Below are 18,853 nucleotides of genomic sequence, written 5' to 3' on the forward strand. Positions count from 1 at the left end.
GCTGTGAGAGGGGAGGCAGGAGGAGAGCAGGAGTGATGACTTTGGCAGCTCTGAGTCTGCTGGGCACACTCAGACTACAGACCTGGAGTCTGATGTTCATTCTGCCAGTGCAGTGTGACCTCACTGGAGCCTCCACATGCTGGGCAGACACAGCTGAACATTCATACCCCAAAGCATTTTATGGTTGTGGAACTTTTGGTTAACTGGAAACTTGGAGAGTTTTCAGAGACAAATTGGTGAAATAATGAACATATTGGACTAATGTGCAAGTGCAGATTGTGGTCAGTATCTCTGGGTAAAGCAGAACTGTTCACGTAGTCTCCTCTTTCCATTTGTTTTGTTGGCTGTGACAAACAGTCCTTGGTGAGAAAAACACCCACCTGTTCAGAACTTGCCCTTGACTGTGCAATTTTACCCTGTCCAGATTGCTGACCTCAGTAGTTTGTTCAGCTTCTGTGCAGTGCTGGTTAGGAGAGGTGACACAGCTTGAGAATGAGGGTGCTGATGAAAGGGGAGGCAGAGGCAGAATGGATGTAGACAGGACAGCAGCAATCCTGTGATCAAATGTGCAGCTGTTTCAGTATTACTGTCTGACACGTTTAGAATTGCTCTGGTAGTGCTATATTTCCATTGCACAGTCAAAGCCTTATTTGTACCAACTCCATTTTTGTACGGTAGAAAGGGTGACTCAGTGCTGATGGCTTTTGTTGTGAGACTTCTGAATAAAATGATCCCTGGAATACTAAGATTTGATGAGTTTTTACTTCCAGCTCAGTATCTTAAACTACCACTCAGTTTCTAATGAAGGGGGAAATCATGTTGGCAGTATTCAGAAAAGCTTTTCTTATACCTAAGAAGTTATGATTAACAAGATTTTCTTTCAGAACTCGTTGGTAAAGGTATAAAGTCTCAGGTTTCTTTACTTATATGAAGTATAATAATGCTGATTTCTTTCCATAAAATTGATTTCTAAATTTGGACTGCATATTTAACTGCTCTGAATTCTGGTCAGAATTTTCCATATGAAATCAGAACATGGTAGATTGCATGAGGAATTCAAGGTGGATGCTGACACAGAAGGGCAGGACTGCAGTTATCTGACCTGACTTTGCCTGCTGGGAGAACAGCTGGCCTCTAGTGGCTCACAGCAAGAGGTTCCAGAAAATCTTAATGGTGTTTGGTGGTGGCTGAAACTCTGCTTGGAGTTAGTCTTTAAAATGAGTTTCTGTTTTCGGTGAGGTTTTGCATAATGAAAATGTAAAAATTGTACTGCCTTAGCACTTTTCTCCTTGAAATGGATGGGGGCAATGGATACCAGAAGGGATACAGCATAAAGGAGTAATAATTTCTATTAATCCTAATCCTCCTATCCCTATCTCCTGGAAAATCCATGTTCATTTCCAGGTTTTCCTTTTGGGCTGGGGTGCTGCTGCCTGTGCCCTGTGCTGCTGAGGCAGAGCTGCTGGCCCGGGGCTCCTGTCCTGCACTGCAGTGCTGCACCATTCCTGACCACGGGCTGGGCTCTGGGCACCAGCACTCACAGTCATCAGAAACAGCTCGTGCTTGGGCCCCCAGTTAGAGAAGAATTACACTGGAATCTCAAAGATTTTTCCTCTTTTTTGGGAGTGGGGGAGGGGGTGGGATGCTGCTGCTGGAGAGAAGTGTGTGAGTGGTGCTGCAATGACGTAAAAAATGCTCCTTCTGAAACCTGCCTCAAAGACATGGTTGCTGAAAAGGAAGGGTTATGCATAACAGAGCAGTGATGAAGATAAGGATTTAACTCTCTTTAGACTGCTACAGTTCTTTACTGCCAGGTGTCATGTGTGATGGAATACATTATTTTTGCTAGAGGGTTAAACACTCTGCCGCTCATCTCAGCTGGCTTTTATGGATTTCCAGGTCTGCCTGCTGAGAAATAAATTAAATATGTAGCTGCTTCTCACCTTTCCTCTGTTGCTGCACTAATGGAAGAGAATTTTTCTTGCCAGTAATGCAGATGGTGATCATCGCTGCTGAGATTTATTATTATTTGGTATCAAGAAGAATGACAAATCTGCATTATTTCCAGAAGGATTTATATTTCTGAAGAAAGGATAATAAGCGTGCTTCATTTTCTTAAAGCTATGTACAGACAATTGGAGGCATAGCAAACCTACACAAACTTTGTAAGCACAGCTGCAAAAGAAAGATGAGCTGCTTTAGGATGTCCTTGAAATATGGTGTTGGATGGGGTTTTTAACTTCACTTGGAAGGTTTGGCTCTTTTTCTGTTGCCTTTTGCATGTGCTGTTCGAGATCCATTAAGTGTCAATGGAGGTTAGGAAGCCAAGGGTAACTGTTCTATTTTTATGTATTTATAATCACTTCTTCCTGTGTTACAATTTCTATTAATTTAAAATATATATATATCTGCAGGACAATTGGCATATTATTTTGGTTATGCATTCCTTTGAATGCTGTTGTGCCGTTAAAATATATATGAAAAAAACAGTATTGAATTGAGTGTTATGGTAGATTTTGTTTAATTTTCCTTTATCTTTTATGCAAAAATAAGTGTATGTAAGCATGTTATTAATGCGTTTGCCTGTATATGTGAGTATTTTCATAAGAACATGCATTCAAAGACAATAAGAGTTAGAGATTTCTGTCTAAATTATATATTCTGGTAGAAAATTCATTTAACTGAATAGACTCATATGCTGACAGTGCCAGAAGCAAAGGCACAAAGAGAATAGTTTATATTTGAAAGTATTATTTTCGGTGAGAAGATTATCAGAACATGCATTAGCTGCAGAATACTGCTGAAAATGTCTGCTAAGAATTAGTTAAAATAATCAAATTATTTTCTCTTTCTTTGCATCCTTTCCCCTGTTCCTAGCCATGGCAGACTCTTCATCATTGTATTTTAAAACTGTTTCCAGGACCTGTATGTACCAGCCAAGAGCAATCTGTCACTGTCAGCATTTGAAACTGCTTTTGTTTATTTACTGCCCTAATTATAGACCAGGTTTGCAAACACTCTTGCTACAAGTGCTTTCTTAGGAAAACCAGCAGAACTGTTAGCAATCTTTATCTGATTATGTTCACACTCCCTTGACTTGTTTTCCTTTCCCTCCTCTCCCTGTGCTGCAGGAGCCCAGTAACAAACGGGTCAAGCCCCTTTCCAGAGTCACATCCCTGGCCAGCCTCCTCCCTCCTGTGCGAGCCACTCCTCTGAAGCGCTTCAGCCAGACTCTGCAGGTAAGGGCAGCGATTTCTGCTGCTGCTTCCAGCCCTCCTGGGAGCGGGGATGCACGTGGACACCCTCCTGTGTAATGTGCCAAACAGGCTTAGGCACCTTGTCACCACAGGGTCACTCAGCTTAAAACTCTCAACTCTCATCTCGGGAAAAAACAATTCTCTATCCAGATAATTAATGTTTTTCACTTACCAGTAAGAAAACTATTGCACCTGTAGCATTTAAAATTTGTTTACTAAAGGATTATGGTTGCTTTTTAAATTTGATGAAGAGAATATTCCATAATGCTTTCTCTTAATGCATTGGTTGGTTGGTTTCTTTGAAAATGTTGTTTTTTATATAGTTGGTCATGTGGGACTGCTACATTTCCTCCTGTAGAGTGAAATTTGACCTTACCTAAACAAAAGAGTTAATGAACAATCAGAAATTTCCAAATAATTTTCCGAAGGTGATGATGAAAATTAATAAAGGGTACACAAATTTTAAATCCAGCTTCTATGTTACAGATTAGGTGTTTAATACTGAACATACTTGGAGACTGATGAAAGTTTAGTTTATAAAGCATTTGTGCCTTCAGACTAGAGATGACAAAGTATTGGGGTGCTCAGCTCCTAATTGCAGTGACAGCTGGGAGCTGCAGCACTGCTCTGTGTCTGGCCCAGAAAGCCTCTGTTTCCTCTTTAAAAGAGTTTATGTAAGAAGTCATGTAAAAGATCTAAAGCAATTTATTTAACAAGCTTAATTTCGAGAGGAACTGTAAAAGTAACTTGAATGTGTTAGAGATATTCCTTTATCAAAATTACCTAAATTAGAGCTTTACCAATGTTACCTGTTAAGGAGGAAAGAAATAAAGCTTTAGAGTCTTTTGAAAAATAAAGAATCATGGGAAGGAACTCAATTTTTCTGTAGTCATAATTACTTAGAAAATGGGTATTGCAGGGTTTTCTGACATTGGTTTTCCTGTCTTTGGTTCCTGTGCTGTTGAAAGTGCAGATTTCTGCAGGGGTTGGAGCATGAGCCAAATGTCTGCACCCCAGCCTGGCTCGGTGCAGGTGTGGTGTGTGTGACTCGAGCTCAGCTCCCTGTATCCCCTGGGCTCTGGCAATCTCCTGCAGAGTCTGCCTCTGGGGAAACTGGCCAACATCACTTCCAGTTGTGAGGAGTGTGGAAAAGGAATTAATTTTTGGCTAAACTGCTGCTGAGTGGGGTGCTTCCCTTTCCACAGCCTTGGGCAGCTGTTGGCTTATTTAGGTACCTGTGCTATTGTTCTGCAGTGAAAGCCTCTGAGACTGCACAGTGCAGTGTCCAAAACAATATTGTATTTAATAAAGTTGTTTCAGACTAACCAAAAAAACCTGTCCTTCCATATATGCAGTAGCAGCTTCCCAAAATGAGAGCTATAGAAATGTGTTTCAGGGTAAATTTTGTCAAAAATAGGAGGGAAAGTAATGGCTTTGTTGCAAGTCCTACTGGTGCAAGCATTTCTGTTTTGCTCTGTTTATACTGTCTATAAGAATATATTTTAATTAGCAGATTAAACAGTGATGTTATTTATATCCCCTCTAACTGTGTGCTTGAAGGAGCTGTGATGAGAAATCAGCTTCTATGTTCTCCAAATCCTTCTGGTGATGTCCCAGCTGTAAATTGACTTCTTATCTGATTTTCTCAATAGCTATAGAACAGGGACAAAAAAGACTGACCTTGTGCTCAGATGGCCCACCTGGAATTACTTAGAAATATTCTGGGAAGTAAATAGAGCTATTTCACTTTATTATGTTTTGACATAGCTGTCACTGTGTCCTGAGAACAGTACAGGTTTCTTTTCATTGTGTGATCTCCAGTAAAAGAAGAAAAAAAAGTTGAATTTCTTACTGGGTGAACTTTTGTGTATCTTCATTGCTATTTCAGTCAAAACCCATGTTTCTTCTTGCATTGCTGCTAGATGTTCCGTGTCTGTAAAATGAATAAAACTACTGTCATCATCACACCATGCAGACCAAACAACTTCTTTCCCTGAAAGAAAACAAAACAAAGTCAACAGAACATCCATCTAAAAAAGACCACTCCAACAGCATCAGTAAAAGGAATTAGAAAATTCTGAGATTTCTTTATGGCATTTCAAACACACCTTCTTAGATATTCTTCTAAATGGAAGATACATGTAGGAGGGGAAAAAACCTTCTCATTGTGTATAATTTTCCTTACTCTGTACATGTGATTTCCACTTTACATTAATGGACTTTCAGCATGCAGCATGAGGAGAAACATTTCTGTCTGGGATTTGTGTAGATTTTTAAAGATATATTCTTAGCAACTTTTCATGTTTTGCATATTTTACTGGTTATAGAAGTATTTGATCTTTTTTGTGTATACTTCACTTTATTCCAATTTTCCACTTATTTTCAATACTTTTTTTTCATAAGGATTCCAAGTAAAAAAATATTTCAAGTATTTCAGGTTTGTTTTCTTGTCCTTTTTGTTTGTTTCTTTGTTTGTTTTTGTTATTGACTATTTGTGGTCATTCTGTTCCTGTCATGTAGGGCAGTGTATAGCAGCTGACTAACAAAATGCTGTTAGCTTCACCTAACACGCTGCCAGCTGCACTCTGTGTAGCTGCAGGATACCTAATGCTAAGCAGGTGATCTTACTTGTTAATCCACCTGGGAATCCAGTTTATTTCATAGCTGTATTTTCTGTCTCCATCAAGCTAGACTAATAATTATGATGATCTGACTGGTCTTATTCACAGCTGTGCAGTTTGGCTAAAAGCAGAAAATAGGATCAGAAAAAGAACTCCAGCTGATGCTGAAGAAAGAAATTGAAGTCTGGCTGGCTTCCTCTGCAACTTCAGTTTCTATCAGTGTGTCTTGAATTTAAGTAGGGAGCCCAAATTGCGTTTATCTATCTTAGGATGCCAAGAATTTCTAAAAATCCTCAAGAAGAAAATCGTTTTTAATATCAGTTCTGAATGCCAGAGCTTTGATCAGTAGTGGCCTTTGCCCAGTACATTAGAGCTGCAGTATAGCAAACAACTGCAGCTCTAATTAAGGGATGTTAATTGCATTAATTAACATTGGTAACACACAGACCCTTCAAGAACCAGTCTTATAACAACCAGGGAAATCTGTTGCAACTAGAGAAATATGGTAAACAACGTGAGGGGTTGTGGATGGATTTTTCCCCAGCTCCTTTAGTTTCTGGAATTATATGAAAATTTTAATCATCCCACAGGGCCATAATTTTTAAACAGTGTATGGGACATGTTTTTTAAGGAAGCTCGAAACCAGGAAAATATTTTTTAAAGACTGGAGATGTAGAAATGCGTTTTTGACCTTGCTGCAGTTCCTTCATGGGATTCTATCACATGACTGATTTTAATTTTTCCTTCTTGACAAGTACAAAGCAAAGATAGCATCAGAGTATCTTCAAACTTGTTTTTAGAGTTTTTTGGTAGAACTTCAGTTTAGGGCTGTATTCCACTAATAAATAACCTCAGTTCTGTGTCCCTTATTAAGCAAGGTACACTTTTGTATGGTTAATGAAAAGGCTGATGTATGACAGAAATCAATTAAATATAAACTTAGGTTTAGGTGGCAAGGTTTAGGTGTCTAGGTAGCAAGGATGCTAAGCAAGCAGGATTTTGGAGAGTTTGGTTTAATTTTGAGTCTTCTGGCCTCTCTGTGCCCCTTCTTCCTCATGAGGACAATTTAGGGCTGTGGAGAATTGTATGGAGTGTTCTCCTGCAGCAGAGAGGAACATTCTGTCTGAAAAGTCACTTTTCCCAAAACACTGCCTAGTTTGAGTTTACTCCATGATTAGAACAAATGTAAATTAAGCATGCAGTTTCATGTGTGTTTCTGTGTCTTCTTAACTCTTGAAGGAAGACTAGCACCTGACTTGATAAGTTTTGGAACACGTGTGTGTGTTTATTGTTGAAGTCTTTGTCAATTCCAAGTACAAATCAGAATGGCTTCTGTTAAAAGTCAGGTTTTTATTTATATCACGTCTTCTGATATGGTGAAAATGTATTTATAGGGTCTGTTTACATTTCATGGGCTCTGATCTCCAGTGAAGAATTTCAAATATTGTCCTTTGTATATGCTGCTTTCAACCTGGAAATTGAGAGAATTTATTTTGTTTTAAATATTCTTACCCAAGGCAATTGAAAGATGATTTTGTTATGTAAGGCAGGTTTTAAATAACAATAAAAATGTAGAGTATTTCAACTATGTGAAATAGTTTAAGCATTTCAGAGGTACGACCTCAAAAAAAAGCCTCTAATTTTAATGAAGCAAAAAAGAAACCTTTTCAAAATAGAATAGTAAGAGAATAAAGTATCCATCCTTAGCCTGAAACCCTTCTAAGAGTTTACAGGCAATTAGCATTCTCAAGTCTTTTCCTAAAATTGAAATTGGTTATATTGAAGTTTAGGGCTAGACCACGTAGTAGATACAGAGATGCTGATACACACTGACAGAGTGTCTAATATTTGCATTAATTCTAAATTTTTGATGAAGCAGATGTGAAATGCTTGAGTAATTCCTGTCTCTTCACTGAATTGAAACTGTGTATTTGATCAGTTCTGTTAGTTTAGTGTGCTGCACCATTCTGCATTATCCCTGTGGTGCACTCTTGGTGCATGCTGTATGGGAAAGCATTGCAGAGGGTTTGTACATGTTGACACGTTGTACAGGACGTGGGCAGAGTTCAGTGCAGGAATGGAGGCCCTGCCCTTCCATGAGGATGTATTAAAAGAATTTCTCTTACATTCCCAATAGTAAACATTGCTATGAAGTTCAAAGTAAAAACTAATGAGAGAACATTTGTTTGTTGTACTGAACTATGTATATGAATTCCTTAGAAAATGAGAGAAGTGAGGGTGTGACATGGAACTGTTGCAACATAAACCCACCTGTGTCTTCCCAGCGCTCCATCAGTTTCCGCAGCGAGAGCCGCCCTGACCTGTTCAGCCCACGGCCATGGTCTCGAAATGGGCCCCCTGCCAACACCAAGAGGAGAGACAGCAAACTGTGGAGTGAGACCTTTGATGTCTGTGTCAATCACATGCTTACATCCAAGGAAATCAAGCGACAAGAGGTAGAAATACAGATATGTAGATTTATTTTAAACCGTACATTTCATGTTCAAAAGTCGCCTTTAAAGCATCGAGTTGGGAACAGTCATAGGCACTGGGATAGCACTTGAAGAGGTCCTGCAATTAAAATGTGTCACCACCTCCACTAGAAGCAGAATTCCACCTCTAGTCTTTAAGACTGAAGCTATTTTAGATTAATGTATTCTTTGTAGAAACCAGCTCATTGTATTTCCTTAACAAACCCAAAGTTACTGAGATACATTGTCTTGTGACTGGCTGCATGTGTGTACGTGTTCTGTCTCATGCTGTAGTCATGGTTGATATTTTGGTGTTTCATTTTGTTGTTCTAGTAATGTGAGGTGAGCACGCTGTGCCAGGAGCAGGTAGGTGTTCATCAGGTGATATAGACACAAAAATGCAGCATCATTTCCCTTTTGGAAAAGACTGTCTTTGAGGAAGTGTCTGGTGCTAAAAAGATGACACACTGATCAAAAGATGTGTCTTCCAAAGCAAAAAAGAAGCATGCTGGTGGTTTTAATGTGTCAGACAAGATGAAGTCTAAATAGTTCATATTATATCAACACAGAGCTGCTTCAGAATCAAGGTATTTTTATTTTCTAAAGGAATTTCTAGAAGTATCAACCAAGCTTGTAACAATCTCCCTGCGAATATTTCAGGGACTGAGTCATAAATCAAACAACAGTAGTGTCAAGCATTTCTTGTGCAAGTTTTAACATTGTATAGGAATTCATAGGAAATAAATTTGTAATTGAGAACTTCAAAGGCAGCTTACTGAAAAATAAACGATAGAAGCTGTTTGCAGGGCGTAGAGCAGTCACTGCTGTCTGGGGGCAGGAGCCAGCATCCTTGGTACAACACAAATAACCCAAATAAGTGAGCTGTATCCCAGCAGATTTAGCAGGAGAGTTCTGCTGTGTGTTTGTTCCCATCCTGTGTGCTTTGCTGGGACAGCTGATGTGCTGCCCATGAGCTGCACCAGGAAAACCTGGCAGGAATGGGTGTTCTGAGCCCCAGGAATCTGCTCCAGCTGGGGATGGGCTTGCAGGATTTATTTTGGTTGAAAGCCTTGACTATAAAGCAAGGAATTCTAGCCCAAAATGCCCTTAACTCTTACTGTACTGTTTAAGGAGGAAATAATGCAATAAGTTAGTAACAATGGGAATCTGATAAACCAGTGAATTAGGGTGTTACTTTTAATCTGCCAGCTTTGAAGTCTCAAATGTGCTTTAAGAGGAGTAACTGACATTAGCCAACAGTTAACTAGAGCTCAGCCTTTGTAACAAAAAACTGAATTGGTACCAAAATAAATTCTGCTTAGTACCAAAGAAATGCTTTAAGTAAGATCTGTGTCCTACTTAGTAGAATCCCCTGTAACTTCTGCCAGTGCATGTGTTAAAATGGAGCACAGCAAACTCCTATGCAAGCAGTTTGTAAGTGGTTAAGGTACAGTCAAGTCAAAACACCACAATGAAGGTAGTTTCCTACATCTGGGAACACATCCCTTTGGAAAAAAAAATTCTTTGTTTGAGATAAGCTTTTAATTAACATTCTGGTATAACTGTTTAAAAAAACCCCAATGCATTTGATTCTGTAGTTACAGCATGAAGCCTTAGTTTATTTCTGTAGATTTAGCAGAAAAGTGCTGTTAGATGTGTTAAGACAGCTGTTCAAAATACAACATCAACTCAGGAAGTGGAGCATAGATTAAACAAATATATTTTCTAATATTTGTGTCTGTTTTTACAGGCTATCTTTGAACTTTCCCAGGGAGAAGAAGACTTGATAGAAGATCTGAAGTTGGCAAAAAAGGTATGTTTAAAAAACAAAACCCAAGCCACAACAAAGTGCTAATTGGTTCATAACACATTTAAAACAATCTTTGTTTTTTGTAATTTCTAAGACAGTAAAAGAGGAAAAAATCTAAAGCATATTTCAGTCTTTCCATTTCTTCTGAAACACTTGAGTGCTGCCTTTTTTTTTCAATATGCAATTTGTTTTTCTTTTCAGGCTTATCATGACCCAATGCTTAAGCTTTCCATAATGACAGAGCAAGAGTTGAACCAGATTTTTGGAACACTGGACTCTCTAATTCCTCTGCATGAAGGTAAAACTCAGTCTTTGTCTGCATAACTATTAGCACATAGATTTAAATTCAGGTTTATTAAAGTGAGGTTTCTCTTCTTTTTTTCTTTTCACTCTCAGATCTTCTTAGGCGACTTCAAGAAGTCAGGAAACCTGATGGATCAACAGATCATGTTGGCCACATCCTCGTGGGTTGGGTAAGGCAGACTTTATAACCAATTTTGGGACTTCAGTTTGGACCTGTAATGTAGTTTTTCTCAGACAATTTCCCTTCTATAATGTGTCAAAAAGATACTCTCAAAATACTTTTAAAATGTGAGGCAACTATTTAGAGACACAATAGAATATTTTCTCTTTTCAGGGATTTTCCATGAAAAGATTTAGACCAGCATATGCTTTTAAAAGCTTTTGCCATTCATGAGTTGAGCACTATTTAATGTACTTTAAATAAAAATTAAGAGTCAGACTAGTGTTTTTCTTATGTAGGTCCTTTAAGAATCTTCCCTGTTCCTGTTCTGCTTTCCTTGGAAAGTCAGACAGGGACACAGGAGAGATGTTGCTGCCTCATAAAAGATAAAGTAGATGGGTTCACGTTCACTAGCATCCAACAGCATAAACACTGAAAATAGCTTTTGTTGGTTTTGTTGATAAAATTATTCACTGTAATCAAAAAGAGTTGTTTTTGGTTTTAGATACGTGAGAAGTATGCTTTTAAGTAAATGTAAGTAATGAAATTTAGCAGCTCTATGTGAAAGTGTGACCTATGGCCAACAAGGGAAGCATTATATAATGTATATAATGCACATAGATAATGATAAATTATTTGTAAATGCCAGAATAATCTCAGTTTTCTTTGCATAAAGGAATTGAAAATATGTTTTCTGAGGTGTGTTGAACATTAGTGAACTTCTCTTGGTTCAAATATATTCAAGTCTAATTTCCTTTTTTCGAAAGATTCTGCATGTTTGGATGTTAATACAGCAAGTTTTATAAATGTATATATTGCTCTAATCAACAGACAAATTATTTTTTCTCACATTTATATATATACAGTTTTGTCATCTTAGTTTGGTCAAGATTCCTGAGGGGAATATAGAAGTTTGATTGTAGAAATTTGCTGATTTGAAAACGGCCAGGTTTGGGAGTGCTTACTCCAAGGCTTTTATTTCCATTCATAATTAAAGCCAGGCTTCTGTGCTCAAGTGTTGTCTGCACTAAATAGTGCTCAATCTTAAGCAGTTTATATTTTTAATGCTTTGCAATAGTAATGGAGATCTGTAGGATCTGAGTGATGAGCAAGTGCTTTTAAATTACTTAAATGTTGAACAAGGTGGTCTGAGGACTCTTGTAAAAGTTATATTTGTTGGAGACATTACATCAATAAACTGAATAAATCTCCAGCTGAAAGAGTCTCAGAATGAATTCTGATGTCCTGAATCACCTGAACACTTCAGAGCAGGAAATCATGCTTTGCTTCAGCCACAGAATAATTAATTCTTTCCTCAGCTTCCATGCCTGAACTCCTATGACAGCTACTGCAGCAATCAAGTAGCAGCCAAAGCTTTACTGGATCACAAGAAACAAGATCACAGAGTGCAGGATTTCCTGCAGCGCTGCTTGGAGTCTCCTTTCAGCCGCAAGCTGGACCTTTGGAATTTCCTTGACATCCCCAGAAGCCGTTTGGTTAAATACCCGCTGCTGCTCCGAGAAATTTTAAGACACACACCAAATGATCATCCAGATCAACAGCATCTGGAAGAAGCTGTGAGTTACTGTTGGGTTTGGGGTCTTTTAGGACATTATAGCAGTTTCAGCTTATTAGTGAATTAAGGGACACTACATAAAATATAAAAAAGCAAATATATGAACAGGTGAATATTGCACTGTGTAGTTAAAATTCAAGTGTTGTCATTGTGTTTCTGCAGATAAATATAATTCAGGGCATTGTGGCTGAAATCAACATCAAGACTGGTGAATCTGAATGCCAGTATTACAAAGAGAGACTTATTTATCTCGAAGAAGGCCAAAGGGATTCATTGATTGATAATTCACGTGCTGTGTGTTGTCATGGGGAACTGAAGAACAACAGGGGAGTGGTAAGGAATAAATATCTTGTCATAAATAACTTTAAAAGATATCTTAATTTTGCATGACAGCTAAAAGAGCTGTGAGCACACATAGAGAAACATCACTCTCTAATATATCAGAAAGTTGATAAATACTAAAATATATAACCCTTATCTTTTTTGTTAGTAGTTAAGTATCTGTATAAGGAATAATAAGACTCTGTGTATCTCTGTCTCTTATGGAGCCTAACAATATCCTGGATAAATTGTAAATCTGATCAATTTCAATACTTGCAGGAAAAAAACCCCAAATTTCTGGTCTCAGAGATGTGATATTAATGTCTATAAAGAACAAACAAAATGTACCAACAAATTTTAAATTTGTCAAAGGCTGTGGTTATTCAAAATGCTTTACTTGATTCTTTGTTGAGATCAAGGTTAATTTACTGACCAGAGAAATTTGTTACTTTGAATTCCAGTCTCTGGGACGCTGCACTACTGATAAGTTTCACCATCTGAGCTTTCAGTTAAAAAGGAAAAAAAAATACATTAGTTGAAGAGAACTTAGTCTTTCCTGGATTTTTCCCTCTAAGTGTTAATAGAACTTTTGAATGGACACACAATGAAAAAAGGTATTTTTTTCATTACTGACACTAATGGAGGTATGATACCTATGACAGTTACAGAAGTAGATTAAACTTAGGGAAAATTTATTCTAAAAAGCAGCAAAGTAAGCAGTGCATTTTTTCAGCTCTGGAACTGCTTCTGTGGAGCTTGTTTATGCATACAGTGGAAGGGTCCTGTTTCACCACACAGCTGAGAGGGAAAGATGAAACAGGTGCTGTTTCCTGCTTCACCTGATGAAGGTCAGGCACGTAGTTCAATACCAAATTAGCAGGAAGAAACTGGCTATTTTCATCTTTCCAGTGAATTTTATTTGTTCCATTTGATGTAATGATATTCCAAGAAAGGAATAATGCTGTATTATCTATGAATCTTTTAACAGAAACTGCATGTCTTCCTCTTTGAAGAGGTGCTGGTGATCACTCGTGCCGTGACCCACAATGACCAGCTGTGCTACCAGCTGTACCGGCAGCCCATTCCCGTCAGGGAGCTGCTGCTGGAGGACCTGCAGGATGGAGAGGTGCGCCTGGGGGGATCCATTCGTGGAGCATTCAGCAACAATGAGAGAAGTATGACAACAGCTTCTTGTGTTTGCTCATGTAGGGTCGTCATAACCTTCAGATACCTGCCAATGCGACATCAGAATGTTCTCTCTCAAATTAACATGATCTCCATCCAACATACTGAATCTTGTTTCACGCTGGTTTATTATGTTCTAAGTTGTTTCTTTTTGGTTATTTCTCAAAGCTCACTATATTGATAATAGAATTTCTCCACGCACCTGCTCCTGTACTGAATTGAGAAGGGAAGAACATACAGACTGTAGTGGCAAAACTGCAAAGTTTTAAGCAAGTGTTTTTTGAAATCGTGAGTTTAAGCTGTTTTGCCTTTCCTTGTACTGGAGACACTGATTGCTATTCCATAACTCTCTAAGCTGGCAGATACTGTAGTACTCAGGGTCAAGATTGCAGCTATTCATGTTTATCTCCTTCCAGTTAAGTATATTGTGAAGATGCTTTTTCTATTACAAGGATCCTTAAATCTCACTTGGTCAAAGCTTCAGGTGGTTTTTGTATGTATGCACTGTATTAGTGAAGTGAATGAAGGAGATGAGGCAGTCTTTGGCTGGTGCAGGGATGAAGGTTCAGAGAAAGTTGTGGAAATGCACTTTGCAGAGAAGTAGGAGGAGAGGCATTAAAGTGTGGGAGAAGCCTTAATCTTGCTGATTCACTTTAAGCTTTATGGATAACTCATGCATGGCAGAACCAAAATTATTTAATCCAGCAATATGAAGTTACTAGAAGTCCTTATGGTGTTCTGTGGTCTTCTCCCAGAAACAAGGAGATACCCAGTCTCTTCTCTTTGGTCTGACATGGTCTTAGATTGTGCAGATTCTGTTACTTAACTTAAATATACTCTTTGATTATAGAATCCATTCAGCCAAAGCATTCAAGGGTTTGATATGTATGTGGGAATTGCTGTGTTGGGACGATCAGGACAAACTCAGGCGCTCTCTGTATTCTGGTCTTGAAGTTTGCAGTTTATTTCGTAGGGCGTGGGTTTATATGAAGCCCTGCTGGGAACTGCAGCCACAGCTCAGAGCAGGACAGAGAGAGAGGGATAGAGCAAGAGTAAGAGAAGAGAGTAAGAAAGCAAGAGTGAAGAGAGAGTAAGAAAGTAATAGAGCAAGAGAGAGATTTTCCTGTTTACAATACAATAAATCTCCTATGTTAAATATTCTAATTTCCACTAACCAATCTAAATACAAGATACAAATTCTCTAACATTTGTATGCAACCTATAGGAATCACTATATTACCATGTTTTACTGCTTTGTTATCTCTAAATTTTATCTGGGACCCTTCCTGCCATGCCTAGGGAGGATGTCTGTTTGCTTTTTGGTATTCGCAGCATCTAACATTATGTAAACAAAGAGGCCTTCAGGCATTCAGTTGCTTTCAGCCCCACAGTCAAAAATTGCTGTCATTTCTATTTCGCTTATATTTTCCATGTTCTCAAAGTCTTTTGCTAGGCACTCGTATTTTTAAGGTTTCCCTGATTCATCCTTCCCAACATATGTATTGTTTCTTTCAGTCAAAAACTTCTTTAGAGTCAGCTTCAAAAATGGATCCCAAAGCCAGACTCACTCTCTCCAAGCCAATGACTCCTTCAACAAGCAGCAGTGGCTGAACTGTATCCGGCAGGCCAAGGAGAAGGCTGCGGGTGCCGGCAGGGCTGGCGGGCTGGAAGCACATTGCCTTGTGTCACCCCAGGGACGCAGAGTGGCCCAGGGAGAGGCTGCCCTGGAGCAGATGGAGCAGTCAGACTGTGAGTCAGACTGCAGCATGGACACCAGCGAGCTCAGCGCCGACTGCGAGCGCATGGAGCAGACGAACTGCTGTGAGAGCGAAAAGCAAATAGAAACCAACGTCTGACAAAAACTTAGAGTTCATGGGAGAAAACCTGTCCCTTACCTGTACAGTATTTGCATTCCATACATGGAACCATTTGGAGAAGCACTTTTAGAATATATTTTGTGACAATGTCAATGCAGTTCTTGTATTTGTTCCTGTGAGTGTTGTACTGTAACTGCCCATCTGTATAAGCTGGAATCTCTTGCGACTCATGCCCTGTGATTATATTCCATAAACACCCAAGGTGGATGAAAGAGGTACTTGACCAGTTGTTCTCAATGTCCTGCTGTAGACAGAATCTCTAAACTACTGTTTATATATGCATTACATAAATAACCTTTTCCTAATTTTTAAATACTTTATTTGCCCTTTAAAGGGACAGCTGAAGATGTCGACTTAATATGGAATTTCAGGATGGGTATCAAGATAATAAATTTTTTTAAAGGCATAGAAAGAAAAGGTAGTTTCTTGGAACAAAAAAGAAAACTATCTTGCAATAACCTATCCAAACTCCTGTGGTATTAAATCAACAAGAACTATAAACAGCGGGCCATGGAACCAGGGACTTTTTAGGGATTTATTTTTCAAAATGAAGCACTGTCCTAAGATCCAGCAGTCAAACTTACTAAAATCTGGACATTTCAAATGGTCAGCCTAGTAAGAATGTTTATTCTTCAAAGCATGTAATGCAAAAAATAATAAACTGAAAAAACCCCAACCAAACCTTTACAGTCAGCACTGAATTAAATGAAATACTGAGAATACTGGATGTTTGTAAATAAGCTGGTAATTTGCTTTCAGTGCTGTATATATATATTATCCCAAACAGAATAAGAGTGGAAAGGAGCTTTTGCTTGTGAATAGGCCCTCTTCAGCATTTTGCACTCCACTGACCTCCACTGTTGGTTTTAAGCACCACTAATGTTAAAACATTTAATTTTCTGTAAATGGCTGTTTACAATTACATGTAGTTGGTTTTTAAAACTAAGTGATGATTTTATATAAATGGTGCTCTACAAATACCCTGTGGGATTATGTAGAGAGAGTTTAAACAAAAAGGGAATTGTTTGTCCTTTAGGGTGTATTACATCCCTTTTTACTTGCCTCAAGTTTTCTTTTAAAAGTTTTTGTTGCATTTAATTTTGTACTGTAATTGGAAATGTTACTGTGTTTTCTGGTGGCTGATTTAACCTGCTCATTATGATGAGAAGCAGATGAGTCACTTAAATGCAGTCTAAAACACACAGTTGAACATCCTGTTATTTTTCAGGAATCCCTGGGTAGTATTTTATTTCTTACTGTAAGAAATAATGCCAGTGCTGTATGATATATTACAAATTTTAAATGATTCTTGGTATTACACAAGATGACCTGTGCAAAGTACTTGTAACAACAGAAGTAGAAAAACTGCTAAGTTATTGCCAAAAATATTTTTCTTGTGTTCTACAAGTTTACATAAAATTTACTAAATATCTTACATATATATATGCTGATGTGCATTACAGAAATCAGTGTGACAAGATGATAAACAATATAAAACAAGGTATTTTTATTTTTTAAAAAAATGGCATTTTTACCCTATAGAACATATTTCTGTATTTATAGTTTTTAAAAAAAATCCCCAAATTTCTTTTCTGTTTCAGGCTTTGTAATTTATTTCAACTGCTTCATTTTTAGAGCTGAATGAATATACATACCAGTGAAGATGAAAGGAAAAATTTGCAGAAGAAAAGGCATAGGGAAGTTGTTCAGTAAAAATGTTGAAAAAGAGCAAAAAGCATGTAAAATGTTCAGATAGAGAAGAAAGAAGGAATGTGTGTATTGACTTTTTTTTTTTTAATAATGGCCTTAAACTTTTCTGGAAGCATTTCAAATAAATTACATTAAACCATTTTGATTTTTATTTGGTTTGGTTTGGTTGGTTGTGCAAGAAGACTACAAAAAGATTTCAGTCATACATGCAGCAAGGCTTTAATGTAAGTGACCAAAGCTTGTATTTTGTTTCTTATAAAGTGGCACATATTTGGATCTAATTTGCTAAATGCACAGCAGTAAAAGAAACAAGTCACTGCACTCAATTCACCACATTCCCCAAAATTCTGTATTACATAATTAATTTACTAAGGAGGTGGAACAAAAATTTACTGTCCTGTCATCAGTTTCTCTCTCATAATTCCTTGTGGGTCACAATTGAAATGATTAATTTTGGGGTGTGCAGAAGCCACCAACCAGCCAGGAGATCTGAGAAGATTAATTTACATTTGTTTACTGTAATTTAGCCACCCACTCACTGTTCAGCATTCTGGAGTGCAAGTGTTTTGACTGAGCTTTGTAGTCAACGTGCACTTAGCTACTCATAGATCTAATAAATCCTAATGATGTTGCATTTTTCTCTTCAAATCATCCTAAGGATTAAGCTTTCCAGTTAAGGAATACTGATATCATGCTCGATTTGGTAAGCTTGTTTTAGTTACAGCACTTTTAAAATGCCACTGCTTTTGAAAGGATGAGTTTTGATTGTGGCAGGAGGGGGGTGGTGAAGGGGTGGCATGGCCTTGGACAATTAAATGTACCAAAAAGGATGGGTAAAATGTAAAATTATAAGTGTGAAGTAAAGAGGAAGAATCATACACATAAATATGTTCCAGTGATTGTCCCAGTTCTGGTGTCCAGAGGAGAGTCAGAGATTGCAGCAGTGAAGAGGCAAGAGGCAGTGAAAAGCCTGAGGTGTCAAGTGCTTCCAAGATCACCACGAGGAGATGACAAAATGAGGAGAGGGATGCAGACACTCATCTAAATCTGAGGCACGAGCACTCTGGACAAGGGTGAGTGATGAGGTTCCTGCACTCAGGAGCAGGATCTCAGGGCTCTGAGGGGCAGATCCATCCCCCTGTTTGTGTTCTGCTCCTGATGAGGAGAGTCACTGTAGCTGTAGCTTATGAAAGACCTGATGGACCAGAAGCAATAAAGGTAAAAGCAGAAATTGTCTTGACTGAGAAAGAAAGGTAAGCAAAGAGAATGGCCTTGGGACTCTGAACCGTGTGGGTCCTCTGAGACTACAACACAAAATTGAGCTGTCTGTGCCCTTTGTTTCCCTTGGTTTGCTCTGCAGCACTGAAAAGAACAAAGCCAGGATGGTGACTGGGAGCCCAAAGGTCGGTAATGAACACCAGGAGCAGTAAGTTTGAGATCTATGGAGCTCAGTACCAAGAATCAGGTGCTAGAATCTGGGTAAGGATAGGGCCAAAATTGCAGGGTAGAAAAAGTATTTCTCCTGTTTAGCATGACCCACCTGAACCAGGGCTTCTTCTTAG

General features: G+C 38.3%; 1 protein-coding gene across 5 annotated transcripts in view; it reads left to right on the plus strand.

The window, feature by feature from the left end:
• The window catches only part of ARHGEF3 (Rho guanine nucleotide exchange factor 3), a 107,384-nt gene extending 89,954 nt beyond the window's left edge, over positions 1-17,430 (plus strand). For 3 of the 5 annotated variants that reach the window (XM_088171517.1, XM_014893622.2, XM_014893621.2), the window contains 9 exons: positions 3,132-3,239; positions 8,164-8,334; positions 10,100-10,162; positions 10,361-10,457; positions 10,556-10,632; positions 11,942-12,199; positions 12,361-12,531; positions 13,508-13,694; positions 15,220-17,430. In XM_088171517.1, coding sequence (XP_088027643.1) covers positions 3,132-3,239; positions 8,164-8,334; positions 10,100-10,162; positions 10,361-10,457; positions 10,556-10,632; positions 11,942-12,199; positions 12,361-12,531; positions 13,508-13,694; positions 15,220-15,560 — 1,473 coding nt within the window. In that variant the 3' untranslated portion in view covers positions 15,561-17,430. Of the gene's footprint in view, positions 1-1,653; positions 2,253-2,294; positions 2,331-3,131; positions 3,240-8,163; positions 8,335-10,099; positions 10,163-10,360; positions 10,458-10,555; positions 10,633-11,941; positions 12,200-12,360; positions 12,532-13,507; positions 13,695-15,219 lie in introns of those variants that run through there. The other 2 variants (XM_088171518.1, XM_088171521.1) reach the window with 2 other exon arrangements.
• Positions 17,431-18,853: the final 1,423 nt, after the last annotated feature.

Source organism: Sturnus vulgaris, chromosome 11 (assembly GCF_052056855.1).
Source record: "Sturnus vulgaris isolate bStuVul1 chromosome 11, bStuVul1.hap1, whole genome shotgun sequence".
Taxonomy (NCBI): Eukaryota; Metazoa; Chordata; class Aves; order Passeriformes; family Sturnidae; genus Sturnus; species Sturnus vulgaris.